The following is a 26,315-nucleotide window of genomic DNA, read 5'->3' as shown; positions in this document are numbered from 1 at the left end:
CAGGCTGTGTAAAGATGCCCCAGAGACAATCCAGCACATAACAGCAGGGTGCAAGATGCTAGCAGGCAAGGCATACATGGAACGCCATAACCAAGTGGCCGGCATAGTGTACAGGAACATCTGTGCCGAGTATAACCTAGAAGTCCCGAGGTCAAAATGGGAGATGCCCCCAAGGGTGGTGGAGAATGACCGAGCTAAGATCCTGTGGGACTTCCAGATACAGACGGACAAAATGGTGGTGGCTAACCAACCGGACATAGTGGTGGTAGACAAACAGAAGAAGACGGCCGTAGTGATCGATGTAGCGGTTCCGAATGACAGCAATATCAGGAAGAAGGAACACGAGAAGCTGGAGAAATACCAAGGGCTCAGAGAAGAGCTCGAGAGGATGTGGAGGGTGAAGGTAACGGTGGTCCCCGTGGTAATCGGAGCACTAGGTGCGGTGACTCCCAAGCTAGGCGAGTGGCTCCAGCAGATCCCGGGAATAACATCGGAGATCTCTGTCCAGAAGAGCGCAGTCCTGGGAACAGCTAAGATACTGCGCAGGACCCTCAAGCTCCCAGGCCTCTGGTAGAGGACCCGAGCTTGAAGGATAAACCGCCCGCAGGGGCGTGCTGGGTGTTTTTATATATATATATATATATATATATATATATATATATATATATATATATATATATATATATATATATATATATATATATATATATATATATATATATATATATATATATATATATATATATTTGTGGAACTTCCACAGAAGTGTAGCAATTGTTGCATATAAAAAGCCAGCGAACTGGAAAGCTTGGTGAGCTGCAACTGGTGACTTGTTTGCATTTTCAATGCAAAACTTTAAGGCTTTTCAGCCATTATACTCGCATGCTTACAGATTCATTTTACTAATCTGATTACACACACTTCCTGAATAAACCTTCAAGGGACCTCCAGAGAAAATTAAATAATGTTATTTCCCCAATCAGCATACAACTGCATAAACATTTAGAACACTTGCAGTTAATCAGTACCTTAAAATAAAGCTTCAGTGCAAATCTAGCCTTATGGAAATCACTTATCATAATTGCTTTTTGGTGTAACACACAGACTCAGCTGAGGGCAGAAAAATGACACACTCTTATTAAAAATTTAAAATATAATTTATTAGAAAAAAATAGTCAACAGAAACAGTCCCAGCTATAATATAATACATAGCATCCCATTTACAGAAGGAACAAAACACACAGTCCAAGAACATCTGCTATAAACACATTGATGTTAATCTAAACCATTGTAAATCTGAGCTATGTAACATACCTGTACAGAGAAAAACAAAATGTGACAGCAGTGTTTGTAGTGTGTGGCATAAGTATATAAAAGTAGAAGTACAACTAGATACACCCGCCTTTAGTTAACTCCGCCCAACCACAGCCATTGGCTCATTGCAAAAGTGGAACACATACACACTCCAAAATCACTGCCAGTTTTAATGTACACACAATACCGGTTTACCCTGTTACACTGGTGCAGGCTACACTAAACTTTTCCACCTGTTTAGACAGCATGCCTTGCATTTTTGAAAGTGATGTCAGGCCTCCCTTTGGCTATGGTTTGTCCTGCGTCAGACATTTTCTGCTGTGCACCTTCACAAAAAATCTTTATCTGCCATTTACAGAAACATTTATTGTCATGTATGTTATCTGCAGAAAATAAAAATAAATATCAATAAGTATAAGGTTCTGAGAATAAATCTGAGTCTATTTTGGCCAGCAGCAGGAATTCTGTCCTTAATTACCTTTTTTTTAGGAAAAAAATCTTACTGATTATTTATTTGACTAAAAATAATCTGATGATGCTTAGAACTTGAACTTCTATTTTATCATGTAAAATGTTCATTGATGTGGTCAGAAACATCTGGAGTTTGTTGGAAAAAAAAGAAGAACACTGGCATCCTTCCAGCACCTCCCTGGCAACAAGACCAACCCCCAGCTTTACAAGCCAGTGACAAATCTTCACTGGCTTCACTGTGGAAAGCAAGAACCAATCGGTGTGGAGCTGAGCCAGACATTCAACCATAGTCCTATTCCCTCACTGCTCACCTCTCTGTGTCAGTGCTGGTTGGACAGTCAGCAGCAAACCTTTCAGGCCTTTAAAACCATGAGTTTAACTGTAGGCCGTATTTAAAGTGTTTTGGGGCTTTAAGCCACTGTCGGACAGCTCTGTGTGTCCAGGAGCTGGAACTGCTGCTGTTTGTTTCTAATAAGTCAGCTCTGAAATTTAAAGCTTGATACATTTACACATTAATATTGTCTCATAACCTAACAAAAAGGAGATGTGTAAATCACTTTAGATAAAGTTTAAACTGACTTTATTGATTGAATAGTTCTTCTTGTTGTGCGTTCAAGCATTGTGCCAACCATTCTCACATTCCAGTGACAACGCTTGGCACAGCCTCCACTGCTGTAACTTTACAACTTGGCCTCATTTGTGATGCTAGTAAGTTATGGATTAACAAGCTGCTTAACTATAAAAAGTATTTGCCAAGCACAGAATCTATACTGCACTTCAAACATGCCATAAAAAAGAACATTTGTGAAAATCTGGCACGTTCAGCCGATATTAAGCCAAAATTCTGAACATAACCTCCTCCCAATCAGAGGCCTATACTATGAAGCAGACACTGATCCTCCACTCTTTCACCATTCCTGTGTATAGAAAAGCTATTTACAGAAAACCAATTAGTCAGCATAGGTTTAGACCTGTAAAAGCCCTTCAGGCGCTCTCAACATTTGTATGGTCTTCCAGGAATTATTCAGTTATTTTTCAGAGATCAGTATGAGTATAAGAGAGCGCTCTTAAATAGTTTTCTATTAAAGGTGTTGTATCAATATGTTAGTGCTTTGCATGCTTTGGTCAGTAAGACTGGACAACACCTATTCTTTTTGCTGCCTCCCAAGTGATGTCTATCAGTTTGAGAGCAAGTAAAAAATAAAAATAAAAGCAGATTTGAAATGCAGGCTTAGTCTACATGGAAATCTATTTGTGCTCAAAGAATCAATCAAGGAATAAAATTTCATCTAAGAAACTTTATATCAGGGAAGGAGAACTACTTGAAAGGCTATTAAGAACTTTAGCCCTGTCATACTCTCTGCACATAGAAGCCTGCGGTATCTTCCAGGAATTGTGAAGCTATTTTTCTGAGAACTGGAAAGGCAAGATTTTGTACCTGTTAACCTCTAATCTAGAGATGAGAATGATAGGTGATACCCAGACAAATGAACTAGTTTCATAGAACAGAAAATCCAGGTTTAACTCTCAAGTTACCAAGATAAGATGAAATCCTGCTTCATAGTACAGGCCTCTCGATATGATGGAGATTAGAAATCAACACAACTGAAATCACCAGCTATACTAACTAATGAGTTGTTGGGAAAGTAATTGAACCATTCCTGGAAGAGCCAAGGAACGTTTAAAGTAGGAGGATCTCAAGATTTTAATAGCATCTTTGTCTTTGTCTTCACTAATTAGCATCAGTACAGGCCATAACAACTCTATGAAAACCCCTGAGGCAGATTTGTTTTTCTCCTCAAGCCTTCACTGCCAAGTTACCACTCCTTTCTTTCTTTCTTTCTTTCTTTCTTTCTTTCTTTCTTTCTTTCTTTCTTTCTTTCTTTCTTTCTTTCTTTCTTTCTTTCTCACACTCATCATATGTGCAAAAAATTGGCATATAGCAACAATCAATGAAAATCAGTTAGAGACCAACTGTCAGTCATGGTCTGTTGTGTGTCTTCACAAACACTTTTCAGTTTTTATCCTGTTAATTTGTAGCTTCGTAGGAGCTAAATTCTTTAGCCGCTGTTTACACAATGACAATTCACAGGTCAGGAGAATGGACATATTTATTTATCTATACATACATATTTATCTAAGCTTATGCTATAAAAAACTCACACCATTTGCTTCACCTAAGCTGCCACAAGCTCAAAAACCTCTGCTGAGGTTAATCTCAAGCTACTAGCTGAAGAGTACAACTTGAAAAAGCTCAACTTAAACCAGAAATGGAAGAGGTTTGCCTTCAAACTAACTAGTGTGTTTTAGGGCAGAATCTTTACTTTGAAGGCAAACAGTCTCCATTGCTAGTTTTTAATCGCACTTTTATGAGTTTCACCACAGCTCAGAGAATAGCTCGCCAGTGTTTGTAGACAGGTCTTCCACATCCATTCAAGTTACGCCAAACCAATGGCAAAGAGTTTGATTGGGGAATGCACCATTTTTTCCCTGTTGATAGGTGGTTCCCAGGGGGTAACTGAGTGGTCTGTAGATCTGTGTGAACGGCACTTTAGCAATCATTTTCCCAGCGATTGGAATCAACCTGCAACAACCAGTTGTAACTGGTCAGGGAATATGCATTTTTGCCCATTAGGCCAGAAGTTGCCAGATGGTCACTGACCATATTGTCATCATGATTGTCACAGATCTGCAAAAGCCCAACAGGAAATTAGGATTCAGACTATAAGTACACATCATGCAGTTTGTCCCATCGCGCATGGGGCGATCGTGGCTCAAGAGTTGGGCGTTCGCCTTGTAATCAGAAGGTTGCCGGTTCGAGCCCCGGCTTGGACAGTCTCGGTCGTTGTGTCCTTGGGCAAGACACTTCACCCGTTGCCTACTGGTGGTGGTCAGAGGGCCCAGTGGCTGCAGTGTCCGGCAGCCTCGCCTCTGTCAGTGCGCCCCAGGGCGGCTGTGACTACCCATTCACCAGTAGGTGGATGACTGTGTATAGTGTAAAGCGCTTTGGGGTCCTTAGGACCAAATAAAGCACTATACAAATACAGGCCATTTACCAAAGTCATGTACTTATTTTATGGAAAACAAGTTGCTTTGTTTAACGATTACAATTTGAATCGTCTTTAATGAGACTACACATGCATAGAAATACAAGTACTTGACTGATGCAGAGCAGTAGCATCATTGGCTTTTCTTGCAAAACTGCAAAGACAACAAGGACTTTTTATCAAGTTTTATCAAGTACACATCCAGAAATGGAGCAGCCAAGACCAGCTTTGTGATTTCCACAAAAATCACAAAAAGAACAGTAAGCTATTCTCTGAACAGAAGTCTATCAAAGACTGTTTGATGGATTCAAAGAAGCATTTGACAATGTACTCCTCTCCAGGCAAACTTTAACAAGATGGATCAAACACTGCAGGAAATCTGGAGTTTTATCTGAAAAACAAAGCAGACAAATATAACTTTTTGTCCTTGAGAGCTGCGATATCCGCAACACTGCCCAGTTGCTCATCTGTTTACATGGTAGATTACAATGATGCTGGCAGCAATGCACTTAGTGAAAGGGACTGTGACATCGAGTGACTTGTTCACAAGGACAACTGCATGCTTGGATAGGTTTTCCAACTTTCTTTTGAAACGGATGCAAGTTAAAAAGACTGAAATGAACACAGAAGCGACATTGGTATTTTTCCATTGCATTACACACCAGGTGTTGTGTAAGTCAGTGCTAAAAATTAACTTTGTTGTTGATGATGTAACTAAAATGGTTAGCTTAATCAGGGCAAGAGCACTGAATCACAAACTGATTCACTACTGGTAGAGTTCTTCATTTCAGTATTACTGCTAGATTTTTAATTCTCTCTCAAAGAGAATTTTCCACATGAGGACCTTTCGTTTCTTTTTATCTTCATATGTGAAACAGCATTTGCCTGGATAAAGTTTAAGAAATCCAGATCCTCTCTCAGTAAAGATAACCTGTCCATTGTCCTTTGTATTTCCACCACAGACATTAAACCTGACTTAAATGCATGAAATATTAAATAGTGATTAAAAAAAAAGTTGGTGTTTTTACTATGCCCATGTAACTTTTAGATTGCCTAATTGTTTTTTTTTCTTCTTTTTTTTAACTTTTAAACCTGTCTTGTCTTGCAGCTTTTGCAATCAGAATTATGATCTGAATGCAATGTTGTGCCAACATATTTTGCTTTTCCAAGATGAGCTCTATAAATTCTCTATAGCCTCCTCTTGCTTGTGTGTTTCTTTTACCTGTTTATTTATCAATTTCTATTAGTGTTATTTCAGGTAATAACATTATATGTTTAGTATGACAACATCTAAGCTTACAGGCAGGGGAAAAAAAGAAGATGGAGAAAATAGGAGAAAGCATAATAAAAGAATAGAGCACAAATAGAAAAGCACGATGTATCGTCAACTGGTGCACCTGTAAGAAAAAAACAAAGAACAGAGGAACATAGAAGACCTTCATTGGGTAGTTGTAACATCTGCTCCAGTACCATTAGCAGAACTGAGTTCAGCTTATTAGCACCGCTCTTTATAACAGTCCCAGTTTCCTGTGGCCTCGTGGGAAAACTGCACACCCCTGGTCTAGATAGAATCATACATATATAACAACATAAGTGCATATTTTCAACACGTAAGTGACAGTAACAATGTTTCCGTTCTTTACAACAACGCAAACTACTCATGAATCAGAACTTCATCTCTCAGGCCTTGCACTCTGCAAAGTCAACAGGCTTGCAGGCAGTTTCATCAAATAACGAGGAGCAAGGTCAGGAAGTACATCTTCTAAATTTCCCAACAATATATTTGCCCCTCCACCATTAAAACCTCTCAAAAAAGGTGCCTGTTTTAAATCAGTGGAATGTAAAATGACTGAGTAAATACACAAGACAGAACACAGTATACGAGACAGAACCATGACTTAAACGTTACCGGCGCATTGTGGATATAAGCATCTAGCATAATGTAAAGGAGGCGCCCTAGGGACTAGTAGATTGGCCTTGCAGATGCTTTGACATACAGTCAATTGGCATTTTGCACTGGAAAGCAAACTTAATATACTGAAAGTGCTCAACACTGAGGAGATGTGTGTATAATAGGCAGACTGTAATGCACTGGAAAGACCGGGTCAGGCCGGAAATGTTTGCATTGAGAAATGTGCTTCAGATTCTAACTAACATGTCAAAACTTGGTTGCTGTTGTGCACCAATACTTTTGGTTTTTTTGCATTATGGACAGGAGTCAGTGGTTCTTTGCTCTATACACGTAAGGGTCCGGGAGAGTCCAAGTTATCCAGTCTTTGCTTCTTTGCTGTTGCTTTTGTTCCTTTATTTGGCTCTGCACAATGTAAACTTCATTTTAAAGAACTCAGCTTTTCCCCAGGGGATCTTTTTTTTTTTTTTTTTTTTTTTGTGTTTTTGCTTTTTAAAGTCTAAGAGGTTTGTTTTAACAAATACATTTCGATAACAAGCAGCTTATGTAAGAATGAAAGCATTTCATTTCAGAGAGGAGCCCTGTCCTTCTTTGCAGAACACAATAGAGTGAACCAAGCTGTGGCTCCTCCCCCTCCTATGTCCGCTCTAGAATACACAAAGTCTGAAGGGGGTAACGAATCCTGGTACGCCCCTGCTAAAAGTGCTAGAGGTAACATGTCACAGCAGCAAAGCAATGGTCTGTGGCCACCACCTGCAAATTCATTCATTTGGTTTTTTTTGTTTGTTTGTTTGTTTGTTTGTTTGTTTGTTTTTTTGGGGGGGGGTCTTATTGTTGCTTCTGATATTATTACTTTGAGGTGTATCGAAGCAGGTGAAATAGATTCACAGTGGGTTATTCTTTCTAACAGATTGTGTTATTCTATGATGATCGACCATCCCCGGTTTTGTTGCTATTATTGTTATTTGTTTTGGGGTTTTTTTTAGCACTGTATAAAAGTGAATAAAACAGTGTATAAAATAATTTCATAATTTCCTACTGCTTTTGCTAAAAGCGGAGTTTTTCTTTATCGTTGTTTTATTCTCAGTTAAACGTCCTGCAATTTCCCAACTCGGTATTTCTGCGTTTGAAGATGTTTTGCATTTAAGAATGTAGGAAAATTCGCAGCAAAACCCTTTAGGAAGAAAAAACAAAATAAAATAAACGCATAACATTGTGACCTATTGTAATTTATCATATTCAAAAATATCAAATGCATTTTATGAACTACAATGAACAATTACAGCCGAAATATGCTTGATGTTGTATCGTATTAATACGATACAATATCATTCTTTGTTTTATTCCACTACATGTTATGGAAAAATACTTAGACGCTGCAGGGGAAGTTGCAGGAAAATCTAGAAACATCTAAAAGCCAGCAAATCCTCACCACCGGCCTTTGTGGTTTCACCGAGAACTCTCCGGAATGGAAATTTTTCACCTCATGTGAAGAAACGTGAGTGGAAACAAGCCCGGCCATTTGCTGATGTCCTCGGACGTCTCCCTCAGCATCAGCTATAAAAGTGCGACCGAGCGCTCGGATTGGCTTGTGGCACTGAAGCCGTCCTACGAGGGAACCTCTCGAGCTCGTGGCTGACACCAACTGGACGAAGACCATAACCGACGCTTTCAAATTAAAGAGAGCGGAAATTTACAGTCGTTGAAGCGAAGAGCTGTCAGCTATACGCCGGGAAGCAGTCTCATTTTAGATACTTTTACACTTATTCCGTGCAAAGGTGAGGGAGTTTACCGGTTTGGTTCACTTATTTTCCGCTTTCTCTTAATTTGACTGCTCCACCATCGAACGACCAAACACAAAAACCGGTTTGTTAGGATTTTCGTAGAAAATTTACCAGCTGTTTATCGGAGGGCAGAGGAGAAAAAACGACTTTTCTTAGAAAGCGTTAGAGCTCTCAGGCTTAGAATAATAACACCCAATTGTTGTTTTCCGCACGTGTGCCATTATCGTCGATTAAATGTGATGTGTTAGTGAAAGGCAGCTTTTTCCGCTAGGTTAATTTCCGTGTGGAGATGATGTAATTGTGCCTCCTCTTTCTTTCAGACTCTGCAGCCATGTCCGTGAACGTTCAGGTCAACAGCCCTAATGTGAAGTACACTGACTCTCACATTGAGGCTCAGTACTCTTACCAGACCTCGTCGGTGCACAGAGATGGGAACAAAGTCACGGTAAGTGATTTACATTTATAGTTATGTGTGCGCGTTTAGCCCCCAGCTAACCCGCGCTCTGTCCGTCACAGGTGACCCCCCGCACCACTGAGATGACGATCCGCACCGAGCGCCGTGTGCCTCGGCTGGGAGTGATGCTGGTGGGCTGGGGAGGCAATAACGGGACCACAGTCACAGCGGCCGTACTGGCCAACAAACTGGGTCTTACCTGGAAGACTAAAAACGGAGTAAAGGTGAGACGGGTGTCACAAATACGCACATATGTGTATGCTCCGGAAGGATTTGCATAGACTTTTTTTATGGTATTACTATTTGAAATGAAGAAGCCACACATTAGTAAAAACCTACCAAATAGAAAATGTAATATGATGTTCCTGCTGCACAATAACTCCTCCCAATCAACTTTGTGTGAGTTATTGCATTAAAATAGATCGCATGCTGCACAAATAATCGATTTCATTGAATATGACATATGCTAAGTATGGTCAATTTAATAACATAAAAGAAATACAAATACTTAAGAGAGTGAATGAATTCCACCAGCACGCTATAATGAGATGTGAAAATTACCACTGCAGAATGAATAGCAAGTCTTCTTGTCCTGCTGTAGAAACATAGTGTGCTGTATGTCCCCTGCTGCAGAAGTACAGCCTCATAATAAGCTGATTATACTGACATGTTCAATGGAGGGTTAAAGGCTTAACTTACTTAGGGATTTTCCCTTATAAGGACATCTGTAGTAATATTTATGAGCTGGTTCCTTCTATTTTTGGTTATTACTGCTTAATATATTTATAATTACCATTAAAAATAGGGAATTACATTCGATACAGAGATTAAAATCACATTCTTTTTGCTTTCTCTGCCCTCAGAAAGCAAACTATTTCGGCTCCCTCCTGCAGTCCTCTACTGTTTGTCTGGGATCAGGGCTTGAGGGCGAGGTTAACGTGCCCTTCCGGGACCTCCTGCCCATGGTGCACCCTAACGACATTGTGTTTGATGGTAAGAACAATTCCACACAGTCGTCTCAGGGTGTACACACTCAAGACTGGGGTGTGTGGGTGTGAGAGAAAGTTCAGACAAGTATAGGAGTGTTGACAGCTGTGAAAACTGATCCCAGAACATATGAAAGGGATAGGGAGTCCATAAGGTGAAGGTTTTAACTAAAAGTTACTGCACTGATCTTCTGTAAATTATTACAGTTATTTTGGTCAATATTTATTATGATTATTTAACAGGATTACTTACAGCCTTGTGCATATGATGTTATAGGAAGCACATGCACAGCCAGCACTTTCATAGAGATGCTAGAATCTAGTTTAGGATCAAATGGATTGCTGAAAGAGGTGAGCCTTCCTGTTTAGTTCTGAAAAATAATTTTTTTCTCCCTCTTTTTTTTTTTTTTTTTTTTTTTTTTTTTTGTTAGGTTGGGATATCTCTTCATTGGATCTGGGCAGTGCAATGGAGCGAGCTCAGGTGCTTGACTGGTCTTTACAAGAGCAGCTGCAACCACACATGAGCTGCCTGAAACCCAGACCATCAATCTACATTCCAGAGTTCATTGCTGCAAATCAGGAGAGTCGCGCAGACAATGTCCTCACTGGCACCATGGCGGAGCAGGTAATAAAAGTCTCTCACTCCCCTTTTTATTCATCTGTCTACTTTTTTTCCTCTTGCAATTTGTCTCAAAGAGTACACGATCTTCCAGATGGAGCGAATTACAGCTGACATAAGAGACTTCCGTCAGGCCAGTGGTGTGGACAAAGTCATTGTTTTGTGGACCGCCAACACCGAGCGCTTCTGTGATATCATCCCAGGAGTCAACGACTCTGCCAAGAACCTGCTGGCTGCAATCCAGGTGAGATCAATGGCCATAAGAATAAATCCAGAATCAAGTTTGAGTGCAAATCACAATAATGAGCCAACTTAAACTGTGTTGGTGGTCAGTGGTTATCATCAATCACCCACTCAACTTTAATTTCTTTCTAATGCTTAGGACCAAACAGTAATCCTTCATTACATTTACTGATTAATGAAGCTTAGAGGATGAAAAGATTAGCCCTTCTAACACACTTTGGATTTGTAAATGAAATGTCTTAATGAGTCTGAAATAGACAGCAATTCCTTTTATATCAGATCAGGGGAAAGAAAATTATGATTCGCCCCTCTTGGCCAAGTTCTTATTTTATCATCTTCCTTGAGCATGCTTGTACTGCTGTCAGCAATGATAAGAGTCTATTTCACAGACTTCTGATCCTCAGCAAATAGCTCAATTTAAGATAGTCATGAAGTCAACAAGAGAGATGTTTTACCGACGTGATGTAAAGAGTCTCAGGGGAACTGTAGTCAAGCGTTCCTACTAAGCGTAATATGATGACATGCTCAGTAACAGCTATCGTGTCTTTGTTTTCCCTTCATCCATCAGGCCGGAGCTGCAGAGGTCTCCCCCTCCACTCTGTTTGCAGTGGCCAGTATACTGGAGGGCTGCGCCTACATCAATGGCTCCCCACAGAATACTTTTGTCCCAGGAGCAGTAGAGCTGGCCATGCAGAGAGGCGTGTTCATCGGCGGTGATGACTTCAAGTCTGGTCAGACTAAGATCAAGTCAGTGTTTGTGGACTTCCTGGTCAGTGCAGGGATCAAGGTGAGGATTAATGAGACTGAGCCACTTGTCTGAATTCTCCAAAGAGAATTAGCATCTGTTATATTATAGGTATATACAATTAAAGTGTAACTTTATCTTATAAACAACAACTTAATAAGTTTCTCTGCTTTTGACAGCCAACATCCATTGTCAGCTACAATCACCTTGGCAACAACGATGGGAAAAACCTGTCGGCTCCACAGCAGTTCCGCTCCAAAGAGATCTCTAAGAGCAATGTGGTTGACGACATGGTCCAGTCCAACCCCATACTGTTCGAGCCAGGAGAGAAACCTGACCACTGTGTAAGTGAGAACGACGCAAACACAGACAGATGACAAGCTCCGTGTCAGTATTTACAGACATCAGCTGACAGACTGTCTCTATTTTCTTTCAGGTGGTTATCAAATATGTCCCATATGTGGGAGACAGCAAGCGTGCCATGGATGAATACACTTCTGAAATAATGATGGGAGGGATCAACACTATTGCGCTGCACAATACCTGTGAGGTCAGTCTGTTTCTGTTGACAGCATCGGAAACAAAGAGGTTCCACCAAATCTGAATTGTTCAACAGATGAAGCTCCTCACCCCCCTACATAAAAACATCACATTGATTTTGTTTATGTTCATGAGCATAATATTTCCCACTAATTCAGTCCATTTGGGTTCATTTTTACTTGTTATTAAGAATTTATAGCAACAAAATGTAATTAAGTATATTTTAATGCAGAACTTTGGCTCCCTCTACTGGTACAAAAAAAGCCACATTGACAGACAATTTTAGAAACGGCACCAATCTTCTGTAGATGTGTTACTATGACTAATTATTTATGATAAAAAAAATAATAATTTAAATTATTTTGGTTTTGATTATGATTATTTAGCTTATTGTTCAAAGTTGTGCATATATTTTGGTCCAGTCATTAAAAAGAATGGTGTTTGTCTTCTATACATATGTATACCTTCTAATTCTAGTACACAGTGCTCACTCACTTCTTCTTGCTTCCTCTCTAACAGGACTCTCTACTTGCCAGCCCAATCATCCTGGACCTGGTGATGCTGACAGAGCTTTGCCAGCGTGTGACTGTAAAGCCCCAGGGTGAAGAGAACTTCCAGTCTTTCCACAGCGTCTTATCACTGCTCTCCTTCCTATGCAAGGCTCCTCTTGTCCCATCAGGAACTCCAGTTGTCAATGCCTTTTTCCGCCAGAGGGCCTCCATTGAGAACATCATGAGGTGAGTTGATCTGTTTGATTTTCTGTGTCTAAAAGGCTGCATGTTGATTCAACAGAGGGATTTTCAGGATTGAGGCGATTGATATTCCTCAGTTTTAGTTACAGTATCTATCTCCTTTCTTTTCAGGGCGTGCCTTGGTCTTCCTCCTCAGAACCACATGCTGCTGGAGCACAAGCTGCAGAGAAACTTCCTGCCCCCACATGAAACCTGTGTCAACAATGATGTGGCTTCTTTGAAGAAAGTTCCCGTAGTCAACGGAAATCACATTCCTCTAACAAATGGCGTATATGCACACATGGACCACACAGCATGTGCATTATAACTGAGACACTGCAGAACCAAACTGAACTTTGAATCAAAAGAACAAGTTCCCTCATTGACTAAGCTGTTGTTGCGACATCAATTTGGCCCAGTTAACTAGATTTACTGAGTTTCAGTATGCTTTATAAAGCCCACGTACAGCACTTATATGGGCCCTGAAAAGGCAAGTTTGTTTGTTAGTTTGTTTACATATTTTAAAGTATTAACTTTACAATTGTAAACTTGAGTAAATTTTCTAACTGCTTGTGTTTAAATCACAGTAGTTTTCAAAGTTTGCACATTGTACACTATCTTTTATCTGTGAAACAGCTGTTCCTGTGAAAAACGGATGTAGTACCTGCTGTATTTGTTATTTAAATTAACATTACACTGGACCATCTTTTTACCTTACTGTTTTTGTACAACAGTGCAGTCTATCACTACTTTTTTGTAGTGTCTTGAACTGTTTATATACAATAAACTCCTGAATGGTGTCATCTGAACTTATATTGTCTCGAGTCATTCATTTTTGGATTTTCAAATATACTTATATATATATATATATATATATATATATATATATATATATATATATATATATATATATATATATATATATATATATATATACACACACACACACACACACACACACACACACACACACATATATATATATATATATATATATATATATATATATATATATATATATATATATATATATATGTATATGTATAGATGTGTGTATATATATATATATATATATATATATATATATGTATAGATGTGTGTGTGTGTGTGTGTGTGTGTGTGTGTGTGTGTATGTATATATATATATTGTAGATCAGCTTGTTAGTGCTCTAGCCTCCTTCTCCATGGAGAAGGAGGCTAGAGGGCAAGATCAAAGTAGCACGGAGGGAGGTTAGCCAACTAACGGAGTTGCAGAAAGGTGCGACAAATAAGGTGCCTAAGAAATACAGCAAGCTGTCCATACCTGAGGCCTTGGAAACTGCCAAGCAAAGACTCACAGCCTTGGCCAGCCGCTTGAGGAGGTACACCAGAGAGATAGAAGGCAGGAGAATAAACCAGCTGTTCTCCACAGAACCAGCAAAGGTGTACTCTCAGTGGCAAGGGAACAATAAGAGAACAGCACCACCAAGGCTGGAGACGGCGCAATACTGGAAGAGCATATGGGAGAAGGATGCAACCCATAACGGCAATGCTCAGTGGCTAGAGGATCTGAGGGCAGACCACAGCGACCTCCCTGAACAGGGTCCAGTAACCATCACAGTGGCAGATATCCAAGAAAGGGTCTCCAGTATGAAGAGTTGGACAGCACCAGGGCCCGACATGGTTCATGCCTACTGGCTGAAGAAGCTGACTGCACTCCACGAGCGTCTGGCAGCACAAATGAACCAGCTGCTAGTTAACGAGAGACACCCGGAATGGCTAACTGAAGGCCGGACGGTCCTGATCCCCAAGGACCCCAAGAAGGGACCGGTCCCCTCCAACTACCGACCAATAACCTGCCTCAGTACTACATGGAAGCTCCTGTCAGGCATCATATCGGCTAAGATGAACAGGCACATGGGTCAATACATGAGCGGGACACAGAAAGGAATTGGCAAGAATACCAGAGGCGCAAAACACCAGCTACTGGTAGACAGAACAATCAGCAGAGACTGCAAGACCAGACTGACCAACCTGTGCACTGCCTGGATTGATTACAAGAAGGCCTATGACTCAATGCCCCACAGCTGGATACTGGAATGCCTAGAATTGTACAAGATCAATGGGACCCTAAGAGCCTTCATCAGGAACTCAATGGGGATGTGGCGTACAACACTAGAGGCCAACTCCAAGCCCATAGCACAAGTCACCATCAAGTGCGGGATCTACCAAGGAGATGCTCTGTCCCCACTGCTGTTCTGCATAGGCCTGAACCCCCTCAGTGAGATCATTAACAAGACTGGCTACGGATACCGACTACGGAACGGAGCAGTTGTCAGCCACCTCCTGTACATGGATGACATCAAGCTGTATGCCAAGAGTGAACGAGACATCGATTCACTGATCCACACTACCAGGCTATACATTGGAATGTCGTTCGGACTGGAGAAGTGTAGTCGGATGGTAACAAAGAGAGGGAAGGTAGTCAGAACTGAGGGGATTGAACTACCAGAAGGCAACATTGCAGACATAGAGGACAGTTACAAGTACTTGGGGATCCCGCAGGCGAATGGGAACCATGAAGAGGCCGCTAGAAAAGCTGCAACCACCAAGTACCTGCAGAGGGTCAGGCAAGTCCTGAGGAGTCAGCTGAATGGTAAGAACAAGATCCGGGCCATCAACACGTACGCCCTGCCCGTGATCAGGTACCCTGCTGGGGTAATAGGCTGGCCAAAGGAGGAGATAGAAGCCACTGACATAAAGACAAGAAAGCTCCTTACCATGCATTGAGGGTTTCACCCCAAGTCCAGCACCCTGAGGCTGTACGCTAAGCGGAAGGAAGGGGGCCGGGGACTGGTGAGTGTCAGCACCACAGTCCAGGATGAGACAAGGAACATCCAAGAATACATTGGGAAGATGGCCCCAACTGACCGAGTGCTCAGTGAATACCTCAGGCAGCAGAAACCCAAGAAAGAGGAGGGAGACGAGGAACCATCATGGAAGGACAGGCCCCTGCACGGTATGTACCACCGGCAGATAGAGGAGGTGGCTGATATCCAGAAATCCTACCAGTGGCTGGACAAAGCTGGACTGAAAGACAGCACAGAGGCACTAATCATGGCAGCACAAGAACAAGCTCTGAGCACAAGATCCATAGAGGCTGGGGTCTATCACACCAGGCAAGACCCCAGGTGCAGGCTGTGTAAAGATGCCCCAGAGACAATCCAGCACATAACAGCAGGGTGCAAGATGCTAGCAGGCAAGGCATACATGGAACGCCATAACCAAGTGGCCGGCATAGTGTACAGGAACATCTGTGCCGAGTATAATCTGGAAGTCCCGAGGTCAAAATGGGAGATGCCCCCAAGGGTGGTGGAGAATGACCGAGCTAAGATCCTGTGGGACTTCCAGATACAGACGGACAAAATGGTGGTGGCTAACCAACCGGACATAGTGGTGGTAGACAAACAGAAGAAGACGGCCGTAGTGATCGATGTAGCGGTTCCGAATGACAGCAATATCAGGAAGAAGGAACACGAGAAGCTGGAGAAATACCAAGGGCTCAGAGAAGAGCTCGAGAGGATGTGGAGGGTGAAGGTAACGGTGGTCCCCGTGGTAATCGGAGCACGAGGTGCGGTGACTCCCAAGCTAGGCGAGTGGCTCCAGCAGATTCCGGGAACAACATCGGAGATCTCTGTCCAGAAGAGCGCAGTCCTGGGAACAGCTAAGATACTGCGCAGGACCCTCAAGCTCCCAGGCCTCTGGTAGAGGACCCGAGCTTGAAGGATAAACCGCCCGCAGGGGCGTGCTGGGTGTTTTTTTTTTTATATATGTGTGTATATATATGTGTGTATATATGTGTGTGTGTATATATATACGTGTATATATGTGTATATGTGTATATATATGTGTGTATATGTGTATATATATGTGTGTATATATATGTGTGTATATGTGTATACACATATACACATATACACACATATATATATATATATATATATATATATATATATAGACACTTCACCCGTTGCCTGCTGGTGGTGGTCAGAGGGCCCGGTGGCGCCTGTGTCCGGCAGCCTCGCCTCTGTCAGTGCGCCCCAGGGTGGCTGTGGCTACAATGTAGCTTGCCATCACCAGTGTGTGAATGGGTGGATGACTGGATATGTAAAGCGCTTTGGGGTCCTTAGGGACTAGTAAAGCGCTATATAAATACAGGCCATTTACCATTTATATAGATGAAAAAGAGAGAATGTCTATAGCTGAGAGATTTATAATCTCTCCAGTCCTGGGACAAACTGTTTTGCTTAAGTGTTCAAGAGGCATCCTAATCAGATACTTAAATCCCCTCAACTAGCTCCATTTGATGTGGAAGAGCAGCGGCTCCCTCCCAAGTCCCTCTCAAATAACCAAGCTCGTTACCCTATCTCTAAGGTAGAGTCCAGCCACCATTTGAAGGAGACTCATTTCCTCTGCTTGTATCCACAACATCCTTCTTTCAGTCACTACCACAGGTGAGAGTAGGAATGAAGATTTACCAGGAAATCCAGAGTTTCACTTCTACGCTCAGGTCTCTCTTCACCAACCAATTTAAATGAACTCTACCAATTCTGCTGAGAAGACTGGCCAAAGATCAAGTCTGAATAATGCCGAAGGCTTGTTGATGACTACCAAAAGCGTTCAACTTGCTTGGAACCTTTATCGAAATATTAGTCTATTTTTGAGCAGGTATGTATACTTTTATCTTTTATAGCGTAAAGCCAAAGTAAAATCAAATCTGCTGCACATGCACTAAAATACAAAAGTACCATTAAATATATATATACAAAAAATGTAATCACAGATAAGTTGCTATTTTTTAACATGAAAAACTACATAAAACTACACTTTTTATGTAATGTTTTGTTATATTTGCTTTGTCCCACAGCCATATTTTAGACATTTAGTGTTGGAAAATTAAAAATGTATTGGTCAACTAATCTTATCTTTAAATAAAAAGAATACATGCACATCTATTTTAACAAACTGCATCACTTGTTCTAATATATATCAGCATTTTTTGTATTCTCATAAAACAAACCTGTCCCTTTGGGTCACTCGGTGAGTACAGCAATGGTCATGTGACTTCTGTTCTTGTCACATCCATTGAAGGAACCGAAATATAAATATATAATAAATAATATAAATATACTATATATTTTCTTGAATATAAATAAATCAAGCCAAATTTTTCAGTTACATCAAGAATAATATTATTGGCTGTCATTTCTAAACAGCTGATATCTCCTTTGAACCTACCAGTAGCAAAATGAACTCTAAAATAAACATTTAAAGCACTACTTACATAGCACTTATCCACTCTGTATAAGCACTCAGAGGATTTTCTAACCACAGGTCTCATTCACACATGCAATCATATAAGTGCCTTTTTCCTATACATGAAATCACAATCCCATTGTAAGCCAACTGAAAATGTACCCTATTCTTGAATATGTGCATGTGGAATTTAATTAAATATTTTTTTTTGAATATGTTTATATTTTTGTTTTAAGAATGCCTTTTGATGTGATGTGAGTGGTAGAATAAACAGTCGACTTGTATATTGTTTACAACGAGCCAGACAAAGAGGTGGTTTAATTTTGCGACGTTTTCTTGAACGCCAACCGGGTTTTCATCACTTCCGCTGCCGTTGCTGCGACACGGGACGTCAACAGTAATGGCGGACAAGGAGAAACGCCGGTCCGGGGTTAATCCTCCGGGGATGCCCGCGGGTAAAGCCACCAAATCGGACAGCGACAGGGAGTTTCTGTCACAGGCAGGGGTGGGAGACCTGCTCCGCGGAGCTATCCTCAAAATGGTCGAAGCCAGATCAGACGATCCCATCGGGTTCCTTGCAGACCACTTCTGCAACCTCGCATCCGTGACAGCCGCCGGCTCGGGTGGTTGCGGCGACGAGGAGCAGGTGAACACCGGCACTGTGAGCGCAGGAGCGCAGGAGCAGCAGCGTCTCAACCGGGCTCTGTGGCACCTGCGGCTGGCCCATCACTCCCAGAGGTCCGGACAAAATACAGAGGTTTATGGTCTTATATTCGACAGCAATGCGGATGAAAGCAGTGTGTATTGACGGAGAACTGTTGAATTTTCAAACATAATACATATCAGTATTTAGAAGAGCAGCTATTGTATTATATTATATTATTTTTACGGGAAAAACTCTGTCAGACTATCAGACTGACTAATGCTTAATAGTCTGTTTGATTCTCATGTTCTCTTTTATTCTCTTGATTTTGTTTTCCTTTGGAATTTTAAAAATAAATGAATGTAAGTAAAAGTATGGTGATGGACAACGTGCTGTATGTTTTTCAGCAACAGGGTGGAACATACATGTCAAACGAATTTGTTCCTCACATTAACGTTCTTCCCTATATAAGCTCTATTCAACAGCTTTAGAAGTATTTAGATTTTAACTAATATTTGTAAAGTCATCTTTCTCCAGAAACAGGCTTTTTTTTTAATGCTGTATATCCATTATTTGCATATTCATTAGTCCTTACAGCCCACCGTAGTGTTCTGGTTTAGAGACGTAAGAAACTGCTCTATCATCTCTCTCCTGATTATGATTTATTTCCTGCAGTGATAAAATGAAAGGAAAACTAAACAAAATTGAAACAATTTTGTGGATTTGGAAAATTAATTAGAATAAAAGAAATATAGAGAAAATATCATTATATTTCTTAGTCTGGTAAAATGTTATTACAACTTGCCTGACGAGGCACTGATAGGCATGTTTATTCAGAGTCTGGATGTCTATGAGACTGTGTGTCAACTGCTTTCAAAAATGTTTTTAATGTAATATTTGTACTGATTTTCCCCGAGTCTTTCCTGTGACATATGCCATCCACAAAATAATAATTAAAAAGACTAAAAATAAAGCTAAAGGTAATAGAAAACAAATTTAAAGTGAACATTTTAAAACAATAAAAACTAAACTGAGACAACTTCCACTCTGGAAACTAACTAAAACTAAACTGAATTAAAAACAAAGAATCCAAATGAAATAAAAATAAAAACTAATCAGAAAATATGAAACTGTAATAACTCTGCTACAGACTAAAGAATAATTTGATCTCTTTTATTCCACCTTTCTCCTCAGATCAGCATTCAGCAACAACGTCCGTGTGGCCTACGACCTCCTAAACCTCACTGGACCTCAAACATGTGCAGGAGAGTTTTCTGAAGGCCCCGATGGCCCCTGCACCGACAGCCCCGCTGGAGGAGGAGGAGTGAGAGGCGGCCTCTACACTCAGACCTTGCAATGCCTGTGCAGCGAGGGTGGAGTCCCTGCATCCACCTCTGCTCCCCTCCTGCAACGCCTCCATTGTCACGACCATGAAGCCGTCCCCTATGATGTCTTCCGTCATGGCGTGCTCACGTGTGCCGTTTTCTCAGACTACATCCGACAGGCTCAAAGGCTTTACGCCGAGGTGTGCTGCCCAGGTGAGGGCACTGCCTCTCGGGCGTTGTGCCTGGCCGTACTGGGGACCTTGAAAGAAGCGCTAGAGACTTCCCAGGGCTCTGACACAAACTACTGTGCCAACGCAAACACTAAAGTGAATTCCTGCCCTGAAGCTAATGTGAAGGCTATCCGCTACCTCGAGGCCAGTGCCAAGATCTCTCCCTGCAAGCTGGCTCAGGCCATGGCTGGTGCACAGACACAGGGGCCTGGCGGAAACATGGATGCAAAAGAGTTTGAAAACGCAGCTGCAGAGTTGTTCATCACTCGAGTGAAAGTTGTGTCCTAAGTCTTTGTATGACTGAAGAATGTACAAGAATCTAAAGCATATCCACATGTAAATGATTCGCTAATATTCACCTTCTGTAACCTCTAACCTTACTGTTATTCAGTAATAAACACCTGCACAGACATCATCTCCTCTTAAGGCTCACATTACACTCAGCAAGTCCAGTCGAAAACATGTTGTTTTTTCACTATTCATAGCACTATTGAGGAACTGCGCACTGGAGTTCTTTTTGCAAAACAGGAGTTCCTATTCCTCGAAATCAGTATTTCTTCTGACAGAGAGTCACTGTTTTTGAACCTATTTATTGAAATGCTTGGAGCAGAGAGCATTACTAGTGAAATAAACACTGCTGTAATAAATGGTCCTCTTTTAAATAGCTCACTTTTTGTCATTCACTGAGGCTATACTGAACACAAAAGGCAGTGCAGGAAGAAGCATTTAGGATAGTACTGAACTATTTTTGTTTAATGTGTACACAATATAACATCATTCATCATGTATGACTTACATAGAGAAAACATTGCCAGATGATAACAGTAAAGCATCAAATACGCTGTCTACACATTGAAGAGGTTTGATGTTAAATGAACTTTTAAATTACAAAGTAAAAGATCACTGGGGAGTGTAGAGAGACAACACAACACACTTCAGGGATATTATTCTGTCCAGTTAGGAAGTATAAACCACTGTGAGTCCATTTCACCTGCTTTGGTGCAAATGAAAGTCGCAAAAGTCGCCACAGAGTGGCAACAAGACAACCCCTAATATGAAATATTTTGAAGAACAAAGACTATTGCACTCTCCTTATCCTTCCTATCAACGCTCCTAGTGGTAGCATGAGACGGTACTTGGATTCACGCGGCACAGGTAGTCCAGCTCCTCCAGGATGGCACGTCTGCATGTCCTGTCAAAAGAAGGTTTTCCATGTCTCTCTGCAAAGTTTCAAGAGTGTGGAAGAGACATCGGTGAACCCGTTTCTAGTACCTAACGCATTTAATGATAACCAGTTTCTGTCAGTCTCGAAGAATGTCAGATGCTTACATCACTGTTTCCAAAGCACTACAACCCTGAATGCTAAAACAATATACAGAGCTTCATCAGCACTGAGAGATGTGCAGTACCCTACTCGTCTTGACAGCCACTGGATGGCAGCACCACTCACACCCAGACATAAACAAGCAGAAAGCGGAAGTGGAATGAGAGAGGCTGTACTTTAACCAGGCTGACATGTTACCCGCAGTAGTGTCGCCTCCCGGGTAAAGCTGGAATAATGGAAGAGGAGGAGCAGCTGCGCTCTTTGATGTTTCTCGTGACTTACATGCTGCTGAAGCGCATGAGAGACATAAACGACGCAAACATTCAGAGACGCAACGAGATCCAAAGACGCATCAGACACCGCCAGTACTTCTTCCAGAGACAGAGGAGGATGCTCATGGTCAGTCCCCCTCTATAGGGGCTTAAAATAATAACACATCAACATGTGCTCTTAACTAATATAGTGTATTATCTGTCTGCAAAACGTCAAAGCTTTTAATAAAGTCACGTTGTACACGACCAACACTTCAAAACTCTTAAATCTCACATTTACAGTCATATAAAAGCACTAAAACCAGAGACTGTGGGCCTACCTGCATTTAAACTTGAAAATATGTCAGAGCAGCCACAGTCAAGCTGCTAACAGCTGTCCATTAGCTATGAATTAGGTCTGTTATATGCAGGTTTTTGTTCTTGTTAAATAGGGTGTTACATTTTCTGAAATGTTTAATTCATTAAAAAAAAAAGGACAGATATGCAGATACCAGCTGTTGGATTTTCCCCTTGTAAACTTTTGTTTTTATGGTATATTTGGGAAATTTCTATATCTACTTATACAGATATATTTTACAAATCACAGCAACCTTGATGATATTATGTTGGGATAATGAAAAAGATAGTCATCAAATAAACAACATTACACTGAAAACAAGTACAAGTATGGAAGATTGTTACTGACACAAGAAGGTTTTTTGTGTTATTTTTTGCCATCTCTAACTCAGAATTTCTGGTTAGTATAATATTACAACGTAAATAGATCATTTTGATGAAAGACCTTGTGCATATTGGTGGATTAACCCTTGCAGGAAATTTTATATATGTATGTATATATATTTTTATGTAATGTTTTGTTATGTTATGTTATGTTTGTATGTGTATATATATATATATATATATATATATATATATATATATATGTGTGTGTGTGTGTGTGTGTGTGTGTGTGTGTGTGTGTGTGTGTGTGCCTATGTTTTTGGTATTTACCAGTACTGTTAATGTAGCATAGCTGTGGCATAAACTTACATTGGGTGGTGCTCTAATAAATGTGTTATGTAATAATAATGTAATAAGCTTTATAGTGTATATTTCTAAAAAATCTGCTTCACCATTTGCATTTGTATATCAAATGAGCAACAATTTAAATTTGACAACTATCAAAAAATCTGTAAACTTCATCACTAGGACCAACTTCATATCTCCCCAGTTATTACATAATGTACTGGAAAATAATATTTTGTTACATGGGTAAACTCAGTTTAACCATTTGATTGTGCCAAAACCATATTAAATGTTGACATGTTATTACATGAGTCCAAGAATACAATATCCTCAAATTTTCTGCTATATCAACGGCAGCATGTTTAAAACAAGGGGCTTGCCAAAAAGGTGCTGACTTAATAGATCACTAAAATTACCTTTGTGGTAAATATGAATTTAAAAAATTATCTGATTGAATAACTACTGCTGGGATCAAAAAAAGCAAACATTATGTTAAAAAATGTGACAGATTTTGGATATTTCAGAGGGAAGTAATTTTAATTTTGTTTTTATGTTTGTCTCTGTAGATGATGATAGCGGGAGGCGTCCGCTCCAATGCCCGCATCCGCACTCGTCCCTGGACCACCACTCCAAGCACAGACTGGTGGGAGCGGGTTGTCATGACAGAATTCCAGCCCTCTGATTGGCTGGATAAGTTTCGCATGAACCGAGAGACGTTCTTCTACCTCTGCGACAAGCTGAGGCCCCGCCTGGCTCGACGGGACACCAGTTTCCGCCTGGCACTGCCCGTGGAGAAGCGTGTAGCTGTAGCTTTGTGGCGCCTGGCATCCAACATCGAGTACCGCACCATCAGCGCCTTGTTCGGTGTGGGGAAGTCGACCGTGTGCAGGTGCGTTAGAGACATGTGTCACGCCATCGTGGCGCTCCTCAGCTCCATCTACCTCCGATCGCCAGGTGAGCAGGAGCTGGAGGATTCAGCTCAGCTGTTCCTGTCTCACTGGGGTTTCCCTCACTGCGTCGCTGCTATAGCAACACTCCACACAGCTATTATCACCCCATCAAACAACGCGTCTGACTACGCCAACCCCGCCGGCTGGCTCTCAGTCATGTCGCAGGTGACGAAAGCGCCCATTTATGTCACTGCAATTACAAGCTTGCGGGTTATCCAATCAGAGTCCGACTGTTTGCCTCTGTGTGCCTTCACTGTTTTAGGTGGCTGTTAGCGGTCGGGGGCACTTCTGGGATGTATGTGCCAGTTTCCCAGGCGGGACAGATCCAGCTGAGATCTTACAGAACTCTTCGCTATGGGCAACAGCCGCCGAGGGTGGACTCTCACCTGCCCCGCCACCTACCTTCATGGGAAAATCACTCAGGTAGAGTTAACAGAAGAAATTCAGTCACATTTTTCAGGCATTCAAGTTGTTTTTTTCCTCATGTATGTCAGGTTTTCACATGGCCTTTGTGTAACAAGCAAATGTAGACACTGTGATGTCATCCTTTAGTTGGATGACCATTTTTATTGTTGCCACATTGATGTTTTGAACCCAAGGACACTATAATCCTCTTTTCTGACTCTTATATTTACTGAGGTCACAGGGCAAAGGAAACCTAAGCTTGTTTTCCTATAAACTTCTGTACAACTGCACGTCTTTTTAATGTTGCCACCTGCTGGCCAATAAAGATAATGCAAATTTGCAAACTGTGAAATGTAGTAGTGTTGAGTGTTTCTGTCTATTTCAGGTGTTCCAGGCATTAAATAAATGACACTCATTTATCACATCCAGGTATGTGTTGCTGGGTGAGGCCTGTTACCCGCTCCAGAGCTGGCTGATGAAGGCCTATCCTGAGGAACAGGGCAGGACGGCGAGTCACGCGGCACTGACGGAGCAGCAGCAGCTGTTTAATGGACGGCTTGCCCGAGCGCTGCGCGTGTCTCAGGAGGCGCTGCTGCGGCTGAGGGCACGCTGGCAGTGCCTCAGCAAGAGGAACGACTGCGGACTGGACGTGGTGCCCACCATGATCCTGGCTTGCTGCATTCTGCACAACATGTGCGAGTCTCACGGAGACACATTTAAAGCGGAGTGGCAGGTGGAGGTGGCCGAGGCAGAGAGTCCCCAACCCAGCCACAAACAGCTTCTCTCTACTAGCATGAACCAAAGTAATAATGAGGAAGTCAGGCAGCTCTTCTGTGACTATTTTGAAGAGCAAAATAAGAAAAATAATTGAACACTTTTTTCCATGTGCAATTATACCTTTTGTTACATTACCAGCATGACTGGATTACTGAAATAAGAATCTCAATCTGTTGCTTTTTTTATATTTACCTAACTTTACTTACATTTATCTCATTAAAAATTTTATTCGGCTCTTGAATTTTCTTCAAACTGTTCTTCAAAGAGAACAGTACATATAACAGAACAGAATTAAACTGAAAAACAGTGGAGTATCTTATAACATGTCAGTTTTTCCTGAGCTCTTCTTGTGAGCCCACCCACACTAGAGACCATGCTTTTCCAAGAGTCTTTATCAATGTTCAGCTTTAAATCCATCTGCCAGATTAGCCTTAAAATGTCACATTTCCCATACTGTGTGTTGGCAACAATCTTATAAAAGGCAGAGGCAAAGCAAGCATTTCTAAACATTACACTTATTTATGATGCACTTTGGTGAATGGGTTCCTTTTATTTTTTTTTTTATGGTAACAAGAAACTCCTGTATATGTTTTTGCTCAAATGCACTATTCATACAATAATTCAAACTACTACAAAGGCAATAGATTAAACCCCTGTGAGTTAATAATAACATTTATGATTATTTTATTAAAAAATTATAAAATTAGAGTAGCAGAAATAAAGAAATGCAAGAAAGAAATGAATTTGTCTTTTCATAATATCATGTTGTCTTCTTTAAAATATGTTGATGTGAATAAAATGGTTTAACAAGTATAAGAGACACATGTCAGCATAGTCAAAAAGAAAAGGTGGATTTATAACTTATGTTAATTGTTGTACTTGACATGCAATTTGGTTGTCAAGAAGCTGTGACGAGAGACAAGTGACAGTTTTTGAAGGTTTCCCTGGAGATATTTTGTATTTTAAATAATATTTTGGAACCCCTTTTCTACACTTGCCTCGAGACATGTTTAATTTACACAACAAATGCGTGTTCTAGTATTTTGTACAGGGGTTACTTTGAAATTCATGGGTGGGACAGAAATTGTCCTGCAATTGCAGAGTGGCCCATTTATGAATGCCAAGTGTCCTCATTTGCTTCATGGACTCAGTGAATGAATGAACCCAGTCTTAACAGGCGACACTTGCAATTCTACTATAAGGCCACTAGATGCCGCTGTTATTCCAGCACACTTGACGCTCGCTT

At 41.1% G+C, this 26,315-nt stretch overlaps 3 protein-coding genes across 3 annotated transcripts; all 3 read left to right on the top strand.

The window, feature by feature from the left end:
• The first annotated feature begins 8,327 nt into the window (after positions 1-8,327).
• LOC308389084 (inositol-3-phosphate synthase 1-A-like) lies at positions 8,328-13,656 on the top strand. Its single transcript, XM_080870230.1, has 11 exons — positions 8,328-8,519; positions 8,846-8,970; positions 9,042-9,203; positions 9,843-9,972; positions 10,397-10,590; positions 10,679-10,828; positions 11,396-11,614; positions 11,752-11,916; positions 12,009-12,122; positions 12,632-12,849; positions 12,976-13,656. The coding sequence occupies exons 2-11, from the start codon at positions 8,857-8,859 to the stop codon at positions 13,169-13,171; spliced, it is 1,662 nt and encodes a 553-aa protein (XP_080726356.1). The 5' UTR covers positions 8,328-8,519; positions 8,846-8,856; the 3' UTR covers positions 13,172-13,656.
• Positions 13,657-18,522: 4,866 nt separating this feature from the next.
• On the top strand, positions 18,523-20,748 carry tpgs1 (tubulin polyglutamylase complex subunit 1). The gene is made up of 2 exons (XM_080871163.1): positions 18,523-18,876; positions 19,976-20,748. Exons 1-2 carry the CDS (start codon positions 18,539-18,541, stop codon positions 20,622-20,624), a joined length of 987 nt encoding a protein of 328 aa, XP_080727289.1. The 5' UTR covers positions 18,523-18,538; the 3' UTR covers positions 20,625-20,748.
• Positions 20,749-21,811: 1,063 nt separating this feature from the next.
• On the top strand, positions 21,812-25,812 carry LOC308390063 (uncharacterized protein). Its single transcript, XM_080871760.1, has 4 exons — positions 21,812-22,059; positions 23,504-24,052; positions 24,150-24,310; positions 24,722-25,812. The coding sequence occupies exons 1-4, from the start codon at positions 21,895-21,897 to the stop codon at positions 25,161-25,163; spliced, it is 1,317 nt and encodes a 438-aa protein (XP_080727886.1). The 5' UTR covers positions 21,812-21,894; the 3' UTR covers positions 25,164-25,812.
• Positions 25,813-26,315: the final 503 nt, after the last annotated feature.

The sequence above is a fragment of the Rhamphochromis sp. 'chilingali' genome, assembly GCF_963969265.1.
Source record: "Rhamphochromis sp. 'chilingali' genome assembly, chromosome: 21".
NCBI lineage: Eukaryota > Metazoa > Chordata > Actinopteri > Cichliformes > Cichlidae > Rhamphochromis > Rhamphochromis sp. 'chilingali'.
Note: the sequence above shows the minus strand (reverse complement) of the source record. Positions and strands in the feature narration are given on the sequence as shown.

Coding starts and splice junctions, on each gene's coding strand:
- LOC308389084 (XM_080870230.1), top strand. CDS start 8,857: ATGTCCGTGAACGTTCAGGTCAACAGCCCTAATGTGAAGTACACTGAC. Junction 10,829..11,395: donor ACCTGCTGGCTGCAATCCAG/GTGAGATCAATG, acceptor TTCATCCATCAG/GCCGGAGCTGCAGAGGTCTC. Junction 12,850..12,975: donor TCCATTGAGAACATCATGAG/GTGAGTTGATCT, acceptor CTTTCTTTTCAG/GGCGTGCCTTGGTCTTCCTC.
- tpgs1 (XM_080871163.1), top strand. CDS start 18,539: ATGGCGGACAAGGAGAAACGCCGGTCCGGGGTTAATCCTCCGGGGATG. Junction 18,877..19,975: donor CTGGCCCATCACTCCCAGAG/GTCCGGACAAAA, acceptor CTTTCTCCTCAG/ATCAGCATTCAGCAACAACG.
- LOC308390063 (XM_080871760.1), top strand. CDS start 21,895: ATGGAAGAGGAGGAGCAGCTGCGCTCTTTGATGTTTCTCGTGACTTAC. Junction 22,060..23,503: donor GACAGAGGAGGATGCTCATG/GTCAGTCCCCCT, acceptor TTGTCTCTGTAG/ATGATGATAGCGGGAGGCGT. Junction 24,053..24,149: donor GGCTCTCAGTCATGTCGCAG/GTGACGAAAGCG, acceptor TCACTGTTTTAG/GTGGCTGTTAGCGGTCGGGG.